The 22,400-nt window shown below is 46.4% G+C and overlaps 1 protein-coding gene across 1 annotated transcript in view; it reads left to right on the top strand.

The window, feature by feature from the left end:
• Positions 1 to 22,400, top strand: part of ACAP1 (ArfGAP with coiled-coil, ankyrin repeat and PH domains 1) — a 268,661-nt gene that overhangs the window by 206,027 nt on the left and 40,234 nt on the right. The window contains exons 9-17 of the mRNA XM_086946090.1: positions 4,223 to 4,297; positions 11,392 to 11,504; positions 12,484 to 12,535; positions 13,009 to 13,109; positions 14,198 to 14,309; positions 15,345 to 15,544; positions 18,722 to 18,791; positions 20,635 to 20,729; positions 21,521 to 21,723. Coding sequence (XP_086802216.1) covers positions 4,223 to 4,297; positions 11,392 to 11,504; positions 12,484 to 12,535; positions 13,009 to 13,109; positions 14,198 to 14,309; positions 15,345 to 15,544; positions 18,722 to 18,791; positions 20,635 to 20,729; positions 21,521 to 21,723 — 1,021 coding nt within the window. The remainder of the gene's footprint in view (positions 1 to 4,222; positions 4,298 to 11,391; positions 11,505 to 12,483; positions 12,536 to 13,008; positions 13,110 to 14,197; positions 14,310 to 15,344; positions 15,545 to 18,721; positions 18,792 to 20,634; positions 20,730 to 21,520; positions 21,724 to 22,400) is intronic.

Below are 22,400 nucleotides of genomic sequence, written 5' to 3'. Positions count from 1 at the left end.
GGCTTCTGCCGGATATTTCAGTAAATTGCAGGCTTCTCCAGGATATTCCAGTAAATTGCAGCCTTCTCCAGGATATTCTGGTAAATTGCAGGCTTCTCCAGGATATTCCAGTAAATTGCAGGGCTTCTCCAGGATATCCCAGTAAATTGCAGGCCTCTCCAGGATATTCCAGTAAATTGCAGTCTTCTCCAGGATATTCCTGTAAATTGCAGGGCTTCTGCAGGATATTTCAGTAAATTGCAGGGCTTCTGCCGGATATTTCAGTAAGCTGCAGGGCTTCTCCAGGATATCCCAGTAAATTGTAGGGCTTCTCCAGGATATCCCGGTAAATTGCAGGGCTTCCGCAGGATATATCAGTAAATTGCAGGGCTTCTCCAGGATATCCCAGTAAATTGCAGGGCTTCTCCAGGATATCCCGGTACATTGCAGGCTTCTCCAGGATATCCCGGTAAATTGCAGGGCTTCTGCAGGATATTTCAGTAAATTGCAGGGTTTCTCCAGGATATCCCAGTAAATTGCAGGCTTCTCCAGGATATTCCAGTAAATTGCAGGGCTTCTGCAGGATATCCCAGTAAATTGCAGGGCTTCTCCAGGATATCCCGGTAAATTGCAGGGCTTCTCCAGGATATCCCAGTAAATTGCAGGCTTCTCCAGGATATTCCAGTAAATTGCAGGACTTCTCCAGGATATCCCAGTAAATTGCAGGCTTCTCCAGGATATCCCAGTAAATTGTAGGGCATCTCCAGGATATCCCGGTAAATTGTAGGGCTTCTCCAGGATATCCCGGTAAATTGCAGCGTGTCTGCAGGATATACCGGTAAATTGCAGGGCTTCTGCAGGATATCCCAGTAAATTGCAGGGCTTCTGCAGGATATCCCGGTAAATTGCAGGCTTCTCCAGGATATTCCAGTAAATTGCAGGCTTCTCCAGGATATTCCAGTAAATTGCAGGGCTTCTGCTGGATATTCCAGTAAATTGCAGGGCTTCTCCAGGATATCCCAGTAAATTGCAGGGCTTCTCCAGGATATCCCAGTAAATTGCAGGGCTTCTCCAGGATATCCCTGTAAATTGCAGGGCTTCTCCAGGATATCCCAGTAAATTGCAGGCTTCTCCAGGATATTCCAGTAAATTGCAGGGCTTCTGCAGGATATCCCAGTAAATTGCAGGGCTTCTCCAGGCAGGGCTTCTCCAGGATATCCCAGTAAATTGCAGGCTTCTCCAGGATATTCCAGTAAATTGCAGGGCTTCTGCAGGATATCCCAGTAAATTGCAGGGCTTCTCCAGGATATCCCAGTAAATTGCAGGGCTTCTCCAGGATATCCCAGTAAATTGCAGGCTTCTCCAGGATATTCCAGTAAATTGCAGGACTTCTCCAGGATATCCCAGTAAATTGCAGGGCTTCTCCCGGATATCCCGGTAAATTGCAGGCTTCTCCCGGATATTCCAGTAAATTGCAGGGCTTCTGCAGGATATTTCAGTAAATTGCAGGGCTTCTCCAGGATATTTCAGTAAATTGCAGGGCTTCTCCAGGATATCCCAGTAAATTGCAGGGCTTCTCCCGGATATCCCAGTAAATTGCAGGGCTTCTCCAGGATATCCCAGTAAATTGCAGGGCTTCTGCAGGATATTTCAGTAAATTGCAGGGCTTCTGCCGGATATTTCAGTAAATTGCAGGGCTTCTCCAGGATATCCCAGTAAATTGTAGGGCTTCTCCAGGATATCCCGGTAAATTGCAGGGCTTCCACAGGATATATCAGTAAATTGCAGGGCTTCTCCAGGATATCCCAGTAAATTGCAGGGTTTCTCCAAGATATCCCGGTACATTGCAGGCGTCTCCAGGATATCCCGGTAAATTGTAGGGCTTCTGCAGGATATTTCAGTAAATTGCAGGGCTTCTGCCGGATATTTCAGTAAATTGCAGGGCTTCTCCAGGATATCCCAGTAAATTGCAGGGATTCTCCAGGATATCCTGGTAAATTGCAGGTTTCTCCAGGATATTCCAGTAAATTACAGGCTTCTCCAGGATATTCCAGTAAATTGCAGGGCTTCTGCAGGATATTCCAGTAAATTGCAGGGCTTATGCAGGATATTTCAGTAAATTGCAGGGATTCTCCAGGATATCCTGGTAAATTGCAGGTTTCTCCAGGATATTCCAGTAAATTACAGGCTTCTTCAGGATATTCCAGTAAAGTGCAGGGCTTCTGCAGGATATTTCAGTAAATTGCAGGGCTTCTGCAGGATATCCCAGTAAATTGCAGGGCTTCTGCAGGATATTTCAGTAAATTGCAGGGCTTCTCCAGGATATCCCGGTAAATTGCAGGGTGTCTGCAGGATATACCGGTAAATTGCAGGGCTTCTGCAGGATATTTCAGTAAATTGCAGGGCTTCTCCAGGATATCCCAGTAAATTGCAGGGCTTCTCCAGGATATCCCGGTAAATTGCAGGCTTCTCCAGGATATTCCAGTAAATTGCAGGGCTTCTGCAGGATATTCCAGTAAATTGCAGGGCTTCTGCCGGATATTCCAGTAAATTGAAGGTTTCTCCAGGATATTCCAGTAAATTACAGGCTTCTCCAGGATAGTCCAGTAAATTGCAGGGCTTCTCCAGGATATCCCAGTAAACTGCAGGGCTTCTCCAGGATATTCCAGTAAATTGCCGGGCTTCTCCAGGATATTCCAGTAAATTGCAGGGCTTCTCCAGGATATTCCTGTAAATTGCAGGGCTTCTCCAGGATATCCCAGTAAATTGCAGGGCTTCTGCAGGATATTTCAGTAAATTGCAGGGCTTCTCCAGGATATCCCGGTAAATTGCAGGGTGTCTGCAGGATATACCGGTAAATTGCAGGGCTTCTGCAGGATATTTCAGTAAATTGCAGGGCTTCTCCAGGATATCCCAGTAAATTGCAGGGCTTCTCCAGGATATCCCGGTAAATTGCAGGCTTCTCCAGGATATTCCAGTAAATTGCAGGGCTTCTGCAGGATATTCCAGTAAATTGCAGGGCTTCTGCCGGATATTCCAGTAAATTGAAGGTTTCTCCAGGATATTCCAGTAAATTACAGGCTTCTCCAGGATATTCCAGTAAATTGCAGGGCTTCTCCAGGATATCCCAGTAAACTGCAGGGCTTCTCCAGGATATTCCAGTAAATTGCCGGGCTTCTCCAGGATATTCCAGTAAATTGCAGGGCTTCTCCAGGATATTCCTGTAAATTGCAGGGCTTCTCCAGGATATTCCAGTAAATTGCAGGGCTTCTGCAGGATATTCCAGTAAATTGCAGGGCTTCTGCCGGATATTCCAGTAAATTGAAGGGCTTCTCCAGGATATTCCAGTAAATTGAAGGGCTTCTCCAGGATATTCCAGTAAATTGCAGGGCTTCTGCAGGATATTCTAGAATTCCTTTGCAGTGGGTCAGACATTTGGGTGGGCACCAGAGAATAAAGAAGGCCCTTTGAAGCTTATGGAGTTTCCTTATTCTTATTATTTTCCCTCACCATTATTCTCTCGAAGGGCTGCCCCGAGTTTGACTGCTAGTTGAGTGGGACAGCCCGCTCTCTTTTTATTATCCTTGTTTTGGATTTCCCCTGACCAGAGACTCCCTTATTTTAACATGCACTCCTAGAAGCCTCACACAGTGAACACAGAATCAACCCAACACTGGGATCCTGAAGACAGATTTCAAAACATTGTGCCAAAACATGTTGAAGCATCAACATATGTAGATTTTTGTTCTTCTGCGTGCACAGTGTATGTGTTTAACTCAAAGTATATTACTCTGGGTGGTAGAAAAGTCACTGTTAAAATGGTGCTCTGGGCTTGCAAGCAAGACCTAATCAGTACATGTTAAAATACTTTTATTAGTGTTTGTTTATTGTGGGGAGTTTCTTTCTTGAGAAATGCCATATTTATAAAGTGTTGAGATATTTGTTTAATCAATACCTATATGTACTAAAACGTGACTATAGCGAAGAAGTAATGCCACGGACTATACTGTAAAGTTTTCCTTTAATTGGATAACATGTCATGTAATGTGCTATTCTGGACATGTTTCAATCAACCGTACCACATAATGCGGTCTTGTTTTCTCCTATACTTCCTGCGGACCTCTCTGTTGGAGGACTCACAGAATTTTCTTCCTTGCTGTGTCCCGAAATTGAGCTGCCTTTGACCCTGCTGTGTCCTGTTGTCGTCATAACTTATGTTTGCATCCTATGTGTTTTTCTTCAGCTCCATCAGATGGTCTTGGAGACTGCGCGTGAGAAGAGGGACATGGAGCAGAGGCACATTGTGATCAAGCAGAAGGTGAGCAGGCAGGGCTGTTGTGGCACCCTTGGAGTTGAGGGCTGGGGTGGAGACCGGCTTGGTGTACTGTACGGCATGGTTTCTAGAGGATGCTCGTACCAGTGGCATGGCCCTAAGTGCTGGTGGCCATGTGGCAGCCCATCCTGATATGAATGGCTGGGAGAGTCTGTTTTAGTGTGACGTATGTGGGAAGCATTGGGTGTTGTGAGGGCCAGAGAGGTGCTCTGGTCATGTCTCTGCGGACTTGTGCAGCGTTTAACCATATCAGTGATGTAGAAGAGGGTGACGATAGGACATATGTGTTGATACCAGGCTTAGAATGCCTGGTTGGTCACATGTATGTTTGTAGTGTATCCTACTTGGGAAGCATTGGGGGTATCCCATTGTCCGCAAACACTTATAAAGGGGTCAGTTGGGCCCTTAACTACTCCCTGGACAAGAGTAACCTAGACTGTCTCCCCAACAGGACATTGGGGTGCGTACACTTCTGTCATCCAGAAGTACTTATGTTTGTGGGTCGGATCTTGTTGGTGATGGGATTTGAGGAATAGATGAGATGAATTATGTGCAAACATTGCGTGTTGAAACTTTAGTTGGTGCTTTAGACCAGAGAGGTGGATCTGTTTGGATAACGCTTGCGGCCTTTTTCATTCTCATTTTGTATATGGCACCTGTAGGTGCATCCTGCTGTTGCTGGACAGACTTTGAGGGATTCTCTTTCCAGAGGCATTAGTCAGGTCAGTTCCAGATGGTATAGGTGTGATGTGCATTAACCCACGACTCACTCTTCCCTTGTTGCCAAGGCACGTGGGTGCCAGGCAGAGGAAACCTCCATTGAGACTGGAATCCACCCCAATCCTCCAGGTGCAAGTTTCAAGAGAGCAGCACTCAGATTGCACTTGCAGCCTGGGTGCCAGGGGTGCCCGAGATGCACATCTCCAGCTTCGCACAAGGGGAACCATCTTTTTGTGCAGCACACACGCATGAGATTCCATGGCCTTTACCATTCATCCGTCCACTCGTGAGTCGCACATCCCACAACAATGATGGAATGCTTCGTACAAGTATCAGACCTAATAAAGTCAAAAGACCCCAGTTATGGGCAGTGAAATGACCTGTCATTTGAGAGAGGCAGATGGCTGTCTCCCTACAAGGGTACAGGTAAAAAGGCCTCTGTCCTGACTAGTCTTACACTGCTACCACCGTCAGTCAACACAGAACTTGGTTTGAGAGGGATTTAGCTGCTTACTCAAAATGGTGAAAAATCGTGATACATTTTGGGTGCCCCTCCTTATACAAGTGGTAAACTCTGATTGAGACAAAGAATGAAAACAGAGATAACCTCTCCTGTGTACTTTGCATGACTGTCAAGCTCACTGGAACAAAGCACACAGGGCCATCCAGAAAATGCACATGGTTGCGGGGGGCACACCCTCTAAAACCCATGCGGGGCGCATTTGTTCTGACCGCCCAATCCTCATACTAACTTAACCTTGTTCCACGCAACCTGATGCCCTCTGCTGTACATCACAATTCAGAACAAACTCCCTTTGTTCAGCATTCCTGAAACACCATACTGTGTGACATTGGAAGGGTTCTCATCATGGAATACATTCACAGCGGGTTCCCAGAAGCCACCACCTGTGGCTCGACAATCCGCGTAGGTATCTAAGCTGCATTTAGAGCATCTCCTATCCTCGCCATCCTTGGAGCGCCTGTGGTACTTATTGTATGGCTGTACCGCTATGGAGCGCCTAACCCACCATCACCTACTGTGCTATGCCTGGTTATCGGAACCACTTTCAGAATACACTTCGAGTAATATGAGGAGAAAAGGAGAAGATGCAAGGAGTCTTAGACAAGCTCCACGAATGGGAAAGCTTGGGAGCTTAGAACCAGCTAGCGGGAGGGAGACTAAATTAAGGTGGGAGTAAGATAAAATAATGCATACCTAAAATACATGTTCATGCTGATTGTACATAGACTGTAGATTGGGGACACTGACTTGCATTTTGTGGAGGTGTGGGTATTTGTGGGTATTTGTAATGGTTTAGTGGCAGGTCCCGGAGACCCACACACCTTTTAGTGTTTGTGACATGTGCTTATGTAGCATGTGTGTGAGTGTTCACGGATACAAGATTGGTATGATCACACTGATATTTGCCTAGCACAACACCCCACACATGCCCCTTCTCAACAATCGCACCCAGACCTACATCACTCAAAAACATCACGTCCTCACAACACACACACATCGTACAAACCACGACACTCCCTCAAACTACCAAACAGATTTCAACTCAAACTAATTACTGCACATTCAGCACAAGTCCAGACTCTTGACATCGCCAACCTCATTCTCCATCACAAGCTTGATGCATTCTTCTCACAGAAACATGGCTCTGTGAATGAATGGTGATTCATTGAATGAATGGTGATTCATTTACCTATCGCGGCCCCCGCTTCGCGGGTGCCGCTCACAGAGGGTTCTGTGCCTGAAGGGACGACGTGGGACCTGTGCGCTCTGCCAGCGCTTGGAAAATCGAGTGGGGCATTTTCAGGGGAAAGACTGCTGCACACGCCAAGGGACTGCGAGGTCCAGCAGTCTCTGTGCTCACCAGCTGCTGCCTCTTCCCTCGGCGTTCCCGCCCCCCTGCCTGGTGATTCATTTACCTATCGCGGCCCCCGCTTCGCGGGTGCCGCTCACAGAGGGTTCTGTGCCTGAAGGGACGACGTGGGACCTGTGCGCTCTGCCAGCGCTAGGAAAATCGAGTGGGGCATTTTCAGGGGAAAGACTGCTGCACACGCCGAGGGACTGCGAGGTCCAGCAGTCTCTGTGCTCACCAGCTGCTGCCTCTTCCCTCGGCGTTCCCGCCCCCCTGCCTGGTGATTCATTTACCTATCGCGGCCCCCGCTTCGCGGGTGCCGCTCACAGAGGGTTCTGTGCCTGAAGGGACGACGTGGGACCTGTGCGCTCTGCCAGCGCTAGGAAAATCGAGTGGGGCATTTTCAGGGGAAAGACTGCTGCACACGCCGAGGGACTGCGAGGTCCAGCAGTCTCTGTGCTCACCAGCTGCTGCCTCTTCCCTCGGCGTTCCCGCCCCCCTGCCTGGTGATTCATTTACCTATCGCGGCCCCCGCTTCGCGGGTGCCGCTCACAGAGGGTTCTGTGCCTGAAGGGACGACGTGGGACCTGTGCGCTCTGCCAGCGCTAGGAAAATCGAGTGGGGCATTTTCAGGGGAAAGACTGCTGCACACGCCGAGGGACTGCGAGGTCCAGCAGTCTCTGTGCTCACCAGCTGCTGCCTCTTCCCTCGGCGTTCCCGCCCCCCTGTCTGGAGTGTTTTAAATCTAGCTCCTAATCCCGCGACGCGGGACGCGCGCGGGACATAGCCCGGGGCGAAGCCCGGGCAAAGGGCGGGCCCTCCACGGCCCTCAAAGGCCGGAAAAGGACGGGACGGGCCACCCCCCTTGGTTGCCACCTCCTAGGCATACTATATAATAGATATAGACCCCCTGTAAGTATTTTGTGTTCCTATTAGTGGACTCTCTCACATTTTAAGGTCCTACATTCCTATACCATCATGACCACCAAGGTTGATCATTTTTCCTACGTAGACAGCAGTGGGCAAACGTGTTCCCTGTTAGATGAGCTGAACCTCCTTTGCAAAACCACATATGCCTCTTTAGAAACTCCTCTTCTGCCCACAAATGTGAGTTTACTTTCACACAAGCCTACACTTCTAGACTCACCCATATTTGTTAATAAATCTTACAGTCCGAATACACAAAGCAATGAGTCCCCTCAGATCCCATCTACAAAAAGGAAAAATATTGATGTCACTAAAGGTGGAAATAATCCTACAATTCAAAAACTATGTCCATCCACTGCAAACTCCCCAATGATTCCTCCGTCTGTGGAGTTTCCAGAAGCCATAGCACCCCCTTCCCAACTGCAAATAATACCCATTATCGAACAACTGCTTAGTTCCATGATAGCACCCTTACTAGAAAAAATGAACTTGTTAGGGGAACGGCTTTCCGAGATAGAGAAAGCCATTCTCTTAAACCCGCTGGTTGGTAAACACAGTGTTACACCCAATCGCCCTAAGACTTCTCCTACACATCTAGGCTCAAAACCACCTGTGCTGGATAAAAGGCATCAAATAAAACCCACTGGCCCTACTGCTTCAAGGCAACAAACACCTAAATTCCCCACTAAAGTTTCCCTCCCACAGCTGACCGCACCGAGAGTAGGTCAAAACAAAATTAATTCTATCCATCTACCTCCGGAAGCGGCCCCATATGTGTGCATCCTTGCGGGCGTACCTTCTCTCCCACCGGGAAAAAGTGAGAGACAATATGATCTAATCAATAAAACCAAATTCTGGCTGTCAAAAAATAGACCATTGCCTCCTAATCTATACGGAGTAATAAGGAGTGTTAGAAGGGTTGGTTGGCTGGGCTCTCTTCCCAAAGACGTTGTGGGGGACCTGGTACTCGTGAGATTTAGGGACCGAAACATAGTACCTTATTTGAAAACCTGTTCGCCTCAACTAAGAGATGGCCCAATATCAATATGGGACCTACATGACTTTTACCCCATAATCCCGGGCTTTCCCCCCTGAATATCTGGACATATAACAAAGGCTAATCTTGAACTCCTGTGTTTAAACCACGAACTCCTTTGATACTGCCATAACCTTGTAGCGGAAAATAACTTTTTATGTCAGGGACCCTTCCTTACTGTACTCTAGTCACTTAAAATGTTTTTATATAGATTGTAAATTGTATTTATCATGAACTTTTATGGTTTTGTCTTTCAAAAGCCGAATAAAGTATATTTGAATTGAATTTGAACATGGCTCGCACTCCTATCCTCCCACATCCTAGGCATTCTTAACCCCGGGGACCATAGCATCCTGTCCTACTCTCGACAGACCAGAGCAAAGCCATCAACCATTCCTTCTGTTAAAAAATACAGAAACCCTGACAACAAATGGCCAAGACCAGGCCTGCTTCTTCTCTGACACCCATTCCATCTCAAAGTGGTCATCCTTCAAAACCCTCTCTCTCAGATAAGTCACTGACATACCCAACTTCTCCAATGCTACCTCTAACGAAGATGGTGTCCTACCCTCCTTCATCAATGCCCTCTCTGGAGAAGTTCTTTCACCTCTACTCACTGTTTTCAATTCCTCGCTCACTCAAGGAATTTTCCAGAATCTCTCCAGACAGGTCAGATCCTTCTACTCCTGAAGAAAGCAGACTAGACCGTCATGAGCTCACCAGTAACCTATCCATCATCATCAAGATCATTGGTAAAGTGGTCTGTACTTTACTCCAAGATCACATCAACGCCAACCATCTCCTCCACGACTCCCACCTTGCTTTAGATTGTGTTGGATGGAGGCGCTACCTTGCATATTCTAGATGACCCTTGCCACCTGACATTGATTGGCCTCTCACCTGCCTTAGGTACAGTCAACCACTCCTCCCTCATCCACAGTGTGAAATCTCTTATGGGATTCACAGGCAATGTCTTGAACTTCTTCTCCTCCTACCTATACAGCTGACATCCGTTCATTCATATGGATGCCTCCGGGTCACAGAAGCATCCCTATCACCTATGGACCCCACCAGAGTTTCATCTTGTCTCCTATCATCTTCAACCTCTACATGGAGTTCTCTAATCATCAACCGCTGCATCGGAATTTGCCCATCTGTTGATGATACACAACTCTACGAGAAAACCTTCTCCGCTTCAGACATCCAATGCCCCAGAAAATGCCCACCTCTCATCCTGTCCTGGATGACGAACACTTACCTAAAGATCAACCCCACCAAAACCGAACTCCTGTTATTTGCGAGAAACAACAAGCAACAGTTAGTCTAAACCTGGCAGACTTGGATGGATTCCTACTGTAACTTTCACACAATGCCAGATTAGTTGCATTCACCTTCGACACTGATCCACCCTCAAGTAATGCAGTGCCCAAAAAATAAAGTCGGCTTGCTACTGGCTCTCTCTGCTAAGGAAAATGAGACCATTGGTCCCAGAATGCGACCTCAGAACCGCTGCCGATAACCTTGCACTCTCACATTAGAATTATGGCAACACCTTCTCCGTGGCATTCCAGACTCCATGCTGGCTGTTTTTTTAGGACATCCTCCATGCTATATTACATCTCAACCAGGCCATGAAGAAAGATGACCACATCACTACCGTCCTGATGGACACCAATGATTCTCCTTACCTGCCCTCACCATCCCCAGAACCAGCTCCATCATTTACAAAGCCCTCAGGACCAGCACCTCTGCATATCTGGCTGACAGGCTCATCATCTTGAGTGGCTCTCAGCACCCCACAGCCAGGACCATCGCACTGTAGGGAAAGAAGTGCAACAAGGAAAGACGAGAAAGCAGGGCCTGTTCATCTGTAGACCCAGGATCTGAGTAACTTCCCTGTATCCATGAGGATCACTCCAGCACTGGTCCAGTTTGGGAAATCTCTGAGGACTCACCTCTTCAAAGAACCTGACATCATGATTCAGGAGGAGTCTGTGTCTGCTAAAAGGGTCCGGCTACCTTTCCATTCACTGGTTGGCTGTATCATGGACACTACAGCAATCTGCTGCCTTTTGGCTAAGTTTTCACTATACAAATGACACATTTGTACGCACAGCCATACAGATAAGTTATTACACAGGTGCACTGATTGGTTATGCGGGCAATGATCATGCTGTAATTGCCTTCATGTGGACCCTTCTTCTAATGGGTGTAATCTTTGGAAATAGTGCATCACTGTGGTGCGGCCTACAAACCCTATCTGGTTAATGCGGTTGATGTGTGGTAGACAAGGTATTGTTAGTGCCTTTTTGAGCTGATCTGAGATTGTGAGCCCATCAAGGGTCTATTTAATTTACGTGCGAAGCCATAAGCAGCGAGCGAGGGACGCACGAGGCGTTCTAAAAGGAGCTATTGAATAGGAGTTTCTTTTGTCATCCGTCCACAGTGTTATTATAGGACGGCCATGTACCTGTGTTGGGCACTTACAAGACCTGTACTAATGCACTGTCTTTTGCCTTATCCAGGACCTGTCCCACGATGATGCCATGCTTGAGTTCAGAGCAGACGCTCCCAATGGCATCGTTATGGAAGGATATCTCTTCAAAAGAGCCAGCAACGCCTTCAAGACATGGAGCAGGTGAAAATACATGAACACCATGAGCAATCATGCCATTTAAAAATTATAACATCTTTATATTTTGCCTCTTTTGTCAGTTCCTTATGCATTATATACAGATTTTTGTTCGCGGGGTCTCGGGAAGGTTCCATTTCAGCCACTTCAGCCCCAGTCTCCATGCCCTCAGTCATTTTCAGAATGTTGCATAAAATCAGAGATGGTTCTTGTTCTACTGCATTTGCACTCCTTTCTTCCCCCTTTATTTACTCAGTGCAGTGTGTTGGGTTCATTATTTTTTTTTTATAACATTTTTATGGGTTCATTATTTTACATTTTCCCTTCCGTCCCTCCTTCGTGTTCCAATAAAAAAAAATCAAAAATTAAGACTTTCAATGACAGTAATAATTTTGAGTATATTATTAATCAAGTTAACTAAATGCCATCAGTTTATTTTCTTTTTCAAGTCTGTCCTCGTCTTCACCGCCATATTCTTGTCCCCGCAAACATCTTTATAAGCAGTTGTTTGCATGTTTTTTTGTATTGTTGTCTTCCTTCTGTCTCATACTCTTGTTCTGGTCAGGGTCATTGCGCCTTCCATCTTCCTTCTCTGTCACTTGTTCGTTTTTTAATCAATTTAGAAGTCTCTGCTGCATATTCCGCTTATGGACATCAACCTCTCTGTCAAACGTGTGTTCTTGTTACCTTCCTCTCTGCCTCTACTCCACTGCTGAACTCCTCGCTTGCTGGCTTACCTGTGTCCATTCAGTGGCCTCTAGCACGTCATTGATCTGAAAATCAACCTGTCTTGCAGCGCGTCTTGTTTCCCTCTACACTGTCCGACTGTTCACCCGCTGTTTAAGGAAGCCCCTCTTTTCCAACAAATTCCATGGTTTTTCCAGCCTTCATCTCCTTGTTTGTTAGAATGTATCATTTTATGCCTGAAAGTGGAGAGAGGCCTCCCCCTTCCATGGTGATAATGGAGTGATGTTGACTTTTGCAGGCGGTGGTTTTCCATCCAGAACAATCAGTTGGTTTACCAGAAGAAGCTCAAGGTGAGTGGAGAGTATTATCATAGCTGCTGGGTCCAGCTGAGATGGTGCAGATCACTATCCAAACCCTGCTCTCTGCTTCACTGGTCTTCTCTTTTGCCTTCTTTCTTATTTTAGAGCTAGCGACTCTATAAATTGTTGTCCTTATCACATTGGTAGCGGTTGTACCCATTAACACGCCCTCATCTATTTTTTCATAATATTTCTCCGACCTGCGTTCCCTTTTCAAATCTGATGAGACATTAAATCCAGAAGGTAACATTCAAATTGCCACAGTATTGCTGTCTTAACAGCTTGAATCTGTTGTAGATTCACAAGGTGAATGGTTTTGGCCCAAAAGCTACATTTGCACCTTCCATGATGACTGGCTTGCTTTGTGACTACAGGCATCTGCAACCACACCCAAATCACCCCACTCTTGATTATTCTGGGGGAGTTGCCTAGCCTTTGACACAGCTGCCTCTGTTTCTCCACAGGACAGCTTGACTGTGGTGGTGGAGGACCTCCGGCTTTGCACCGTCAAACCTTGCCACGACTGTGAACGTAGATTCTGCTTCGAGGTTGTCTCTCCATCAAAGTGAGTTCTCTGGAATTCCTCATTTTAAGAGTCTGCTGCTTCCGTGGGTGAAAAACAAGGGTGGATCAGTGCTGCCTGCATCACACATGGCAGGGTGGCCATTGTCACGCTCTTTATTGCAACTGTCCAATTCTGTTGCTTAAAACTGTGAATTTGTGTGTGTGTGGGGCGGGGGGGGTGTCAGCTGTATTTTAGAACTAATGTTGGGAGATGGTATGTGTTGAATTGGATTTTGGTAGTCTGAGTTGTGTTGTGTGGTGTTTTGTTTTGCTATGTCAGATACTGTGTTCCGTAAACCTATATGGTCAGTGGTGACCTATTCCTCACTTGCATGTTGAGTTTATTTTACAACTTTGAGTTCTATAGTCGTATGTGGCTGGATTGTGGATGCTGACATCTGATAGTTTGTTATGGTAGGGATGTGGAAATTTGATTTGTAAACTGTTGTTGACTGGATGCCTTAGTTTTGTGGTAGTTTATGGTAAGGATGTGAAGGTTTGATTTCTACCTTCCATTTAAGACTTGTTGTGAATGTTTGAGTTGTATAATCCATGTGTGATGGGCAAGTAGATACTTGTGTTTTATTGGGTTGATTTCGTATATATATATATATATATATATATATATATATATATATACACACTTTTGTAAAGCATTGAGCCGTATTCAGGTGAGTAGTGTAAGGAATTGATAATTAGATGTGATTATCCTGAATAAATTGTTTTCTAAAAATGGGAGATTTGTCTGCCCAAAGGCCCTTCAGGCTTTGTGTTGATGTGTTTGAGTTTTAGCAGCATTGTGTGCTGATTTGGAGTGTCTGTGGTTTACGTGATGTAGACCTTTGATTCGTGAAGGTGTTCATTCTATGCTTTTTAGCCATTTGTATTAGGTTGTGGAGATAAGACTTGTTTGGTTGGGTCTTAGAGACTTTCAGATAACTGGGTGATTTTGAGCTGCACTGGGTGCAGTTCGTAAATTCTTAAGTTGTGTTTTGGTTCATTTTATGGTGTTGGGCCGCATCGTGTTTGGTTGTTGAAGCCTTTCCTTTTGTTGACATCTTATTAATCCCCTGACGCTTTCCCTGACAGGAGTTGCCTTCTGCAGGCTGATTCTGAGAAGTACCACCAGGCCTGGGTCTCTGCCGTTCAGAACAGCATCGCCACTGCGTTCTCCGAGAGCCGGGAGGACAGCACAAACATGGTGAGCTCTACGATTTGATTGTTGTGTATCAGCAGAGCTTAGTGTGGAGTCTGTGTACAGCCCAGCAGAGTGCACTCCATGACTTTGAGTTTCAGCAGCACCGCCTGCTGGAGATAGGCCAGTCCTAGTGCTGCAAAAGCAGGCTGTGCCGTCGGCCAAGTATGCGATTCTTGTGTATCACTTTTTCTGATCCCTATTGGAAAATCAAAGGTTACGGCAGGCCAGGGTTGAGATATATTGCTATGTATGGTGCCTGTTCTTGAAATGGGGGGGTCAATGCAGATCCGGATTGAGTTGCGGGCACATTCCTTGTGTAGACTTCAGCATTGGAGCTCGAGAGGATGCTGCACGCTCAACTCAGCAATTGAATACCACCTAGGACTTTGTGTATGAGTTGAGGTGCTTTGAAAGATCCATGTGTGTGTCCTATGTTGGAAGCGAGAGGCAGGGTTTGATGGAGGTGAGCTGGCAAAGTTACGAATACCGTAGGGAAGCAGGAAGGTGCAGTTTTAATGGTTGTATACCTGTAACGGCATGGGCTTCATGTAGTAAAGACAGTTCCAGGTTACGAAGGAGGCACACTAGTAATGCAGCAAGTGTGGTTGTAGCAGCAGGGGATGGGCCAGCTCCCGGTGGAGGTTCTCTGGTAATGCTTCGAGTGGGGATATACTAGTAGGGGAGTGCTGCAACGTTTAAAGGAGGTGTGCCTCGAATGGTGCAAGTGGCATTGGGCTGGCAGGTTGGTGCAGGAGTTGATGGACCTGCATCTGTAATGGTATTGGTGAGTTTTGCATTGTGGGGATAGTTCACATTTAGGGGTACTCTCATAACAGCACAAGTGGAGCTGGAACACTGGTGATGGAGGGTTTTATAGCAATTCACTGGTAACAGTACAAGCGAGTCCCAACAGTGAGATATTGAGATGCTGTCGGTCGGGATTAGGGGTCATGGACATCAATGTAGCTGAAGAATTCTAGAATTCAAGGGCGTGTCTGATGCTGGATCCTTGTTAAATACCCTGCTGCTGTCTTTCAGAGGTTAGAGAGACCCTCATCCATGTCAGCAGCAACCATGGACTCTGGATCACCGAGAGAAAACATGGACAAGAGGGCGCTTGACCAGATCCAGCGAATCCATGGAAATGCCCAGTGCTGCGACTGCAAGGAGCCCGCGCCAGAATGGGCCAGTATCAACTTGGGCATCACCCTCTGCATCGAGTGTTCAGGGATCCACAGGTGAGGCCAGAATCACCCTCTGCATCGAGTGTTCAGGGATCCACAGGTGAGGCCAGAATCACCCTCTGCATAGAGTGCTCAGGGATCCACAGGTGAGGCCAGAATCACCCTCTGCATCGAGTGTTCAGGGATCCACAGGTGAGGCCAGAATCACCCTCTGCATCGAGTGTTCAGGGATCCACAGGTGAGGCCAGAATCACCCTCTGCATAGAGTGCTCAGGGATCCACAGGTGAGGCCAGAATCACCCTCTGCATAGAGTGCTCAGGGATCCACAGGTGAGGCCAGAATCACCCTCTGCATCGAGTGCTCAGGGATCCACAGGTGAGGCCAGAATCACCCTCTGCATCGAGTGTTCAGGGATCCACAGGTGAGGCCAGAATCACCCTCTGCATAGAGTGCTCAGGGATCCACAGGTGAGGCCAGAATCACCCTCTGCATCGAGTGTTCAGGGATCCACAGGTGAGGCCAGAATCACCCTCTGCATAGAGTGCTCAGGGATCCACAGGTGAGGCCAGAATCACCCTCTGCATCGAGTGCTCAGGGATCCACAGGTGAGGCCAGAATCACCCTCTGCATAGAGTGCTCAGGGATCCACAGGTGAGGCCAGAATCACCCTCTGCATAGAGTGCTCAGGGATCCACAGGTGAGGCCAGAATCACCCTCTGCATAGAGTGCTCAGGGATCCACAGGTGAGGCCAGAATCACCCTCTGCATCGAGTGCTCAGGGATCCACAGGTGAGGCCAGAATAACCCTCTGCATTGAGTGTTTGGGATTCACAGGTGAGGTCAGCGTCAACCTTTGCATCGAATGCACAGGGACCTATAGGATGTTTTTTCTGCTGGTGCTACATTTGGGCACTGCTTGAAGGATATAGGCCTTCAACTGCACCTGGCTGTGCCCCAACAGAGTTCCACTAGTTCGGATTAGATGATGGTGGGCTGAGTGATTTTAAATGGCCCCTACATTTCCTGCCCCAACAATACCCAGAACTTATCTATAGATATAGAAGCCATCCTTTGTAGCATGATTATCCATCGTAGTTAGTCTGATGGACACTAACAAGCAGCATCCCACAGTGGCGTTGCTCTGTCCATCTCCTAATCTAAAGGCAGATTAGTCCTCTTCGCTCATGTCCATTTCTAGCATGGATAATTGGTTTGCTGAAAAGCCTCCAAACCATGGCATAGCTGGGGGTGTAGGGGTGGTCTGCCCCTGGTTGCACTGTTTGTGGGGGCAGCAGAGGTGAGCAAGTTGTATCTGTCGACTAGCACCATACCCACGCCCCCGAGAACAAGTCACCCACTGGCCGCCAGCCCTCCTTCCCCCAGCCCCGGAGCAAGTCATCCGTCGGCTGCCCCCACTCTTACCTTCACCGGGCGGCAAACTTGGGGTCCGCCCCGGGTGGCAGTAGGACTAGCAACGCCACTTCTTCCAAAACTAGACAGTGGCCAAGAGAGGACCTGTGATCACACACTGAGATTGCATATAGAGTACAGGAAATCATGCCCCCGCCTAGACTGTGCAAAGAAGCATAAGAACAATGCAAGAGTTTGGCCAGCTGTTTAACTTTAATCCCTGGTGTCGACTCCGCCTGTGCATGTTCGGACACTGATTTACATCTTAGTTGTGGTCGATGAACTGCTAAATGTACTGATCGTTGGGACCAGCATTAGATCCCATCTTGACATTTATTCTTGACCGCTGTCGGTAAGAGCAGTCTATCGACGACATTTCGTGTGAGATTGTGTTATGACGCCCTTGCTTGTGTGATTCTTTCATAGTGCTACATCACCCGCTGAATCGCAGTTCAGCTGTGCGTGTTCCCTGTACTTCAATCAAGAACATTTCCCATTGCTTCCTTGGCACAGTGACACGCTTCAAACAGGCTATGCTATCTTGGCATGAATTGCCCTAGGTGCTTTTGATTGGAGTTTATCTCTTTGCTTCGACTTGACCGACGGAAAACCCAAGGGGACTGTAGCCAGTCTCTGAAGTGGGTTATTTATCCAAAAGCGTGTGTCCTATTTTTACGAAAGGCTTAACCGAACAGAAAGTGCTGGAGAGCTTCCTCTGTGGCGAAGAACATACATGGATATTTCTGACAATGAATCCGTCAAAATTGTCACACACAATGCAATTTTGACCCATCTTGAGTTGTAGATATCCTGGGCAGGTAAAATACTTTAGGCTAACTCTGTTGCAAACAAACCAGGGGAACTGAAGAAATTAGTCTGTGTGCATCTAGACACATTTCTTGAAGTCGCACCTTGCCTGAATCAATAACGGACTTATTTTGGAGGATCCATTGGTTAAACTCTTGCTTATTAACCACTTTGAGAGTAATATACATTTATTATTCTTAGTGCAATTAATGTTGGAGCCCTTCATTAAAATTCTATTTTTATTGATATTGGGACATTTTTTGGTGCGCGTAGGAGTAGAATTCTAGTTTTATTTGTTTAAGTAATGAAAGGTGGACTTGCTCCTTACGTCCTTCCCTTTATATCTCCGTGCTTCACCTCTTGTCCTTTTTAAATATTTTTTGCTTTTATAATTCATTATACTTTTTTTCTTTTTTACATATATTTGAATTGAGTCTGCAAAGACTCTGTTTTCATTTTTATTTTTAATTCTAGCCCCTAAAACTTACTGTAGTTCTTCTTTTTCTGTATCTAGAGGTAATTTAACAAAGATAAACATGTCACTATTTTGGCCCCTGTCTACTGTTCTACAGCAAATCTTCATTATGCAGAAGACCTTACAGAGTATCGGGGTAGGTAGAGACAGTGAATTTATTCATGCAACTCCACAGTTGGTTGAGGAATGGTGGCCGACAGCAGCTGCTAGTTATAAGAAAAACCTTTGTTCATTTGAACAAAAGTTATTCTGACCCCACCACTGTATGGCTGGATGACACTTTATAAGTTACAAAACTGTTCACACAGGTAAGTATCCTTTTACTTCTATGAGTTAAAACCCCCCTTGGTCCTTAACGGAGCACCTGCCCTAGTCTACTCCGTCAAAGGCCAGGTTTCCGGGAGAGGGTCATGAGGTTTAGTTACACGTTACCCCGTCGTCTGCATCCACCTTTGAAGTTGCTTATTAGGCCTCTTTCTGTACCTAGAATCTGGTGTTCACGTGGCATCCCTCCCATATTCATTTCTTTCTGTTGCAGGAGTTTGGGTGTTCACTTTTCTAAAGTCCGGTCTTTGACCCTGGATTCTTGGGAGCCAGAGCTGATAAAGGTAAGGGGAGGAGCAAGGTGGACTCCAGGGAGGGGATTGTGGATGAAATGAGGTTAGGATTCATCAGGTTGAGGTAGAGGTGGGTGGCAAACTACTGGTAATGTTTCAAGGCAGAATTGCAGTTTTTCATCAGCCATCAAAAGTCCTACACGGTGATTGTGGGTAGTAAAGGAGTGGTCTTGCGTTTTTCTTCTAGTGTGGGGAGGCACAGGGGACCCAACAGCGGTGGCCTTATGTTTTAGTTCTAGCTTACTGGGGAGTAGGGGACCCTACAGGAGTGATCTTATGTTTTACTTCTAGGGTAGGGAGGCACAGGGGACCCTACAGGAGTGATCTTATGTTTTACTTCTAGGGTAGGGAGGCACAGGGGACCCTACAGGAGTGATCTTATGTTTTACTTCTAGGGTATGGAGGCACAGGGGACCCTACAGGAGTGATCTTATGTTTTACTTCTAGGGTAGGGAGGCACAGGGGACCCTACAGGAGTGATCTTATGTTTTTCTTCTAGGGTAGGGAAGCACAGGGGACCCTACAGGAGTGGTCACATTCCATACATTTCCATTGTTTTATTAGAATCTTTGCATGTTTTTTCTTGGACAAGAATATTTGCTACCATGACAGGTCGGTATGGCTTTTCTTGTGTGAGGTGATAGTGCATCTGCTTAACCAAACGTCATCTAATTTGGTGCATTTATGGATGACCTCACAGCTATAACTAAACTAGATGCTCAATTCTTGGCTAGGAGCACTCGCAGGATAAGCAGGTTAGCTAGGCAGGTTTGACACAGCCTGTGCTAGGACTGCACAGGACACTCTGGTTAGCGCAGCATGGACTAGGACATATTAGTGGCTCAGTGGATGATTTCCATGAGCTCTGTAGTCAGCCAAGTAAAATCTGTTCTGGTCAATGCTTGAATGAAAGACTTGGTTATCCAAGTCAGCTGACACAGTCGAACTGTGTGAGCGCTTAGAGGACCTCACAGGGTGAGCGGGTTAGCTTAGCAAAGCAGAGCCCTGTTAGTGCATGAATCATGACCCCTTGATGAACAGGTGTCACCAGTTGTCATAGTTCATTGAGCAACAGAGGTTACATAATTCACGTTTTTGTATATGGCACTGACAGTCAAAATATATTTTTACAAAATGTATAAAACACTGATGCAGTTGCAAATGCATGCTACTACCAGGCTAAACACAGCATGTAAGTCATACACACATGGAGGGTAACAGACAGGCTTCCTCAACAAAGATTTAGTTGTAGAGAAAAGGACTCCTCTGAGCAGGAAGTTTGTGTAAAATTGGAAGAGTCTCACAACAAACAAACACAAGCACGGTTTCACATGCCAGAACAGAGGAGGGAGTAATCTGAGGTTCATATGGGGTGGCCCATTGCCCTGCCCTTGCCTGAGTCTGAGGGTCCCCTGCTCTGGCCCCTACCTATAGGTCACTGCATGAGTCTTCTGCACAAGGTCTCACAGTGGGCAGGAGATAACAGGCAATAAAGAAATGCACCAATGTGTAATGAAATTTGGTTTAGAGCAACATGGTGTGAACAATTTGTTGTGGATTCTGGAGCAGAATTAGTTTTACTGTGTGCTGTTGGGTGCCAGTAAACAGTAGTGTACAGAAAATGTTAAGTTATCAGTAGTATGCAGAAAATGTTGAAGTACACCCCAGGGGTTCAGCAGACACTGCCATTTGTGTCAGAAATCTATAATCCTGGCATCTGTGCACCAGCAGATCCTCTCTTCCTCTGGTTTTGCCTCCTTGTTGCTTTCTGCCCCTTTCCCGTCTTACCCTTTCTTGCCTTGCTTATCATTCTTTTCCTCTCTTCTTGCCACAGTTGATGTGTGAGCTTGGAAACAGCACAATCAATCGCATTTATGAGGCGCGAATCGACGAAATGACCATCAAGAAGCCCACTCCGAGCTCCACAAGGTGAACTTTCCTCTCTCTTCCTATCGTAATCGCTAACCAGGGCATACACAATGCATAACTAGTACTGTAGACTAGTTGGGACACTGTGTGCTTGTCACTTAGTGCACAGCTGTTCTTGGTCTTTTTCCCCCTGGAATCTGGCTACATAACTTCACTAGTATAACTTACAGAACCACTTTGTTTTCTGTTATTATGATACCTATTCGGTCAAGGCCTTAACAATTTCTCTTAAAAAAGCTTGTACATTAGGCATTAGAACTCTGGAATGTTGGTAGCTCCATTGAAGACCATGAGCCGCTCGGAGTTTATAATGGCTGGTATAAGCCCGGAGCTTCAACATTCCAATGTTTGTCTTTATGTTTCTCCCTTTTTAATTTAGAACATTCGATGCCTAATGGGTGGAATATTCTAATAGCCTTAGAGCCCTTCTGCCTTGGGCTTTATTGGTTGTTAAAGGCCCTCGCCTGTGGCTTGGTTCTATAACTCTGGTTCAGATAAAACTAGACTGTGACTGAGATTAGCAATTCTGCTCAACTAAATCTGTCTCCATGAAGGGAGTCTTTAAGAAGTGTTTTAAAGCTTTCTTAACTTTGAAAGATAAATTCACAATTCTTCACTTTTGTTTCCCTTTAATATGAATTGTGTGCTGATTGCATAGTAAAAGTGGGTGGAGTATGCTGATATGAAGGATCACCTGCCTTGCTGGGAATGGAGTCCCTTATCCAGGACCAGATTTAAACTTCTGTTGTCTCTCCCCTGGTGAACATCTGTTTCTCTTCATCAACCCCCAGGAGTGAGAAGGAGCTGTGGATCCGCGCCAAGTATGTCCAGAAACAGTTTATTAACAAGCTTCCAGAGGCGGGGACGCGACCACTCAGAAATCTGCCACGACGGAGCCGGGGAAACAACGTGGACAGACCCATCGCCCGTCCCTTGGACCGACCACCAAAACCACCCCTGAAACCCAAACCGGGGTCTTTGTCCAGACTTCCAGGTGCGTGTCTACTCTCCCAGGAAAAAGTGGGGCAGGGAACAGGTCAGGCGGGGTTTTACAGGTACCGAAGGATGCACATCCTTTGGGATGAGGGTAAAATACATAAAAAGGCGCATGTTGTTCTACTGTACCTGATAGAAACAACAGAAAAGGCAGAGGCTGTTTTGTCTCAGTGACTTTGTCACCTACAGAACATGAAGGCACTATGGAGGTTTGGGCGGCAGAGACATATGAAAATGTATCTTCTCTTAGGAAGTGGTGAAAGACGTGGAAGTAGGAGGTTGTACGTAAATGAGTGATCTCCTAGGAAAAATGGGGGCACATGGCTTGATATATATATTTAAGCACATGCTGTTTCTTCTGTGCTCCCTCTTAGTATCTGCCTTATCGCTTTCCCCTTTATTCATCCTCCTTTAATTCCTCTTCTCCTTAAGTTTCCTTTCTTGTTTCTTCTCTAGTCATACCTTTCTTTCTTCCCTGCTTCCATCCTTACTTTAATTAGTTTCTCCTCAGTTTCCTCCCATTCTGAATGCCTCCATCAGCTGTTGTACTTCCACCTCTCTTTTCTCCCTCATTGCCATACTCCGGGTTGGTGGTTAAGTGGACTAATGCATACTCTCCAAGGATCTGTGTTTGACTTCATGTTAACAGGTTTGAATCCTGGCAGCTCCACTCAT

Source organism: Lissotriton vulgaris, chromosome 12 (assembly GCF_964263255.1).
Source record: "Lissotriton vulgaris chromosome 12, aLisVul1.2, whole genome shotgun sequence".
NCBI lineage: Eukaryota > Metazoa > Chordata > Amphibia > Caudata > Salamandridae > Lissotriton > Lissotriton vulgaris.
This window is presented reverse-complemented; position numbering and strand designations above follow the sequence as displayed.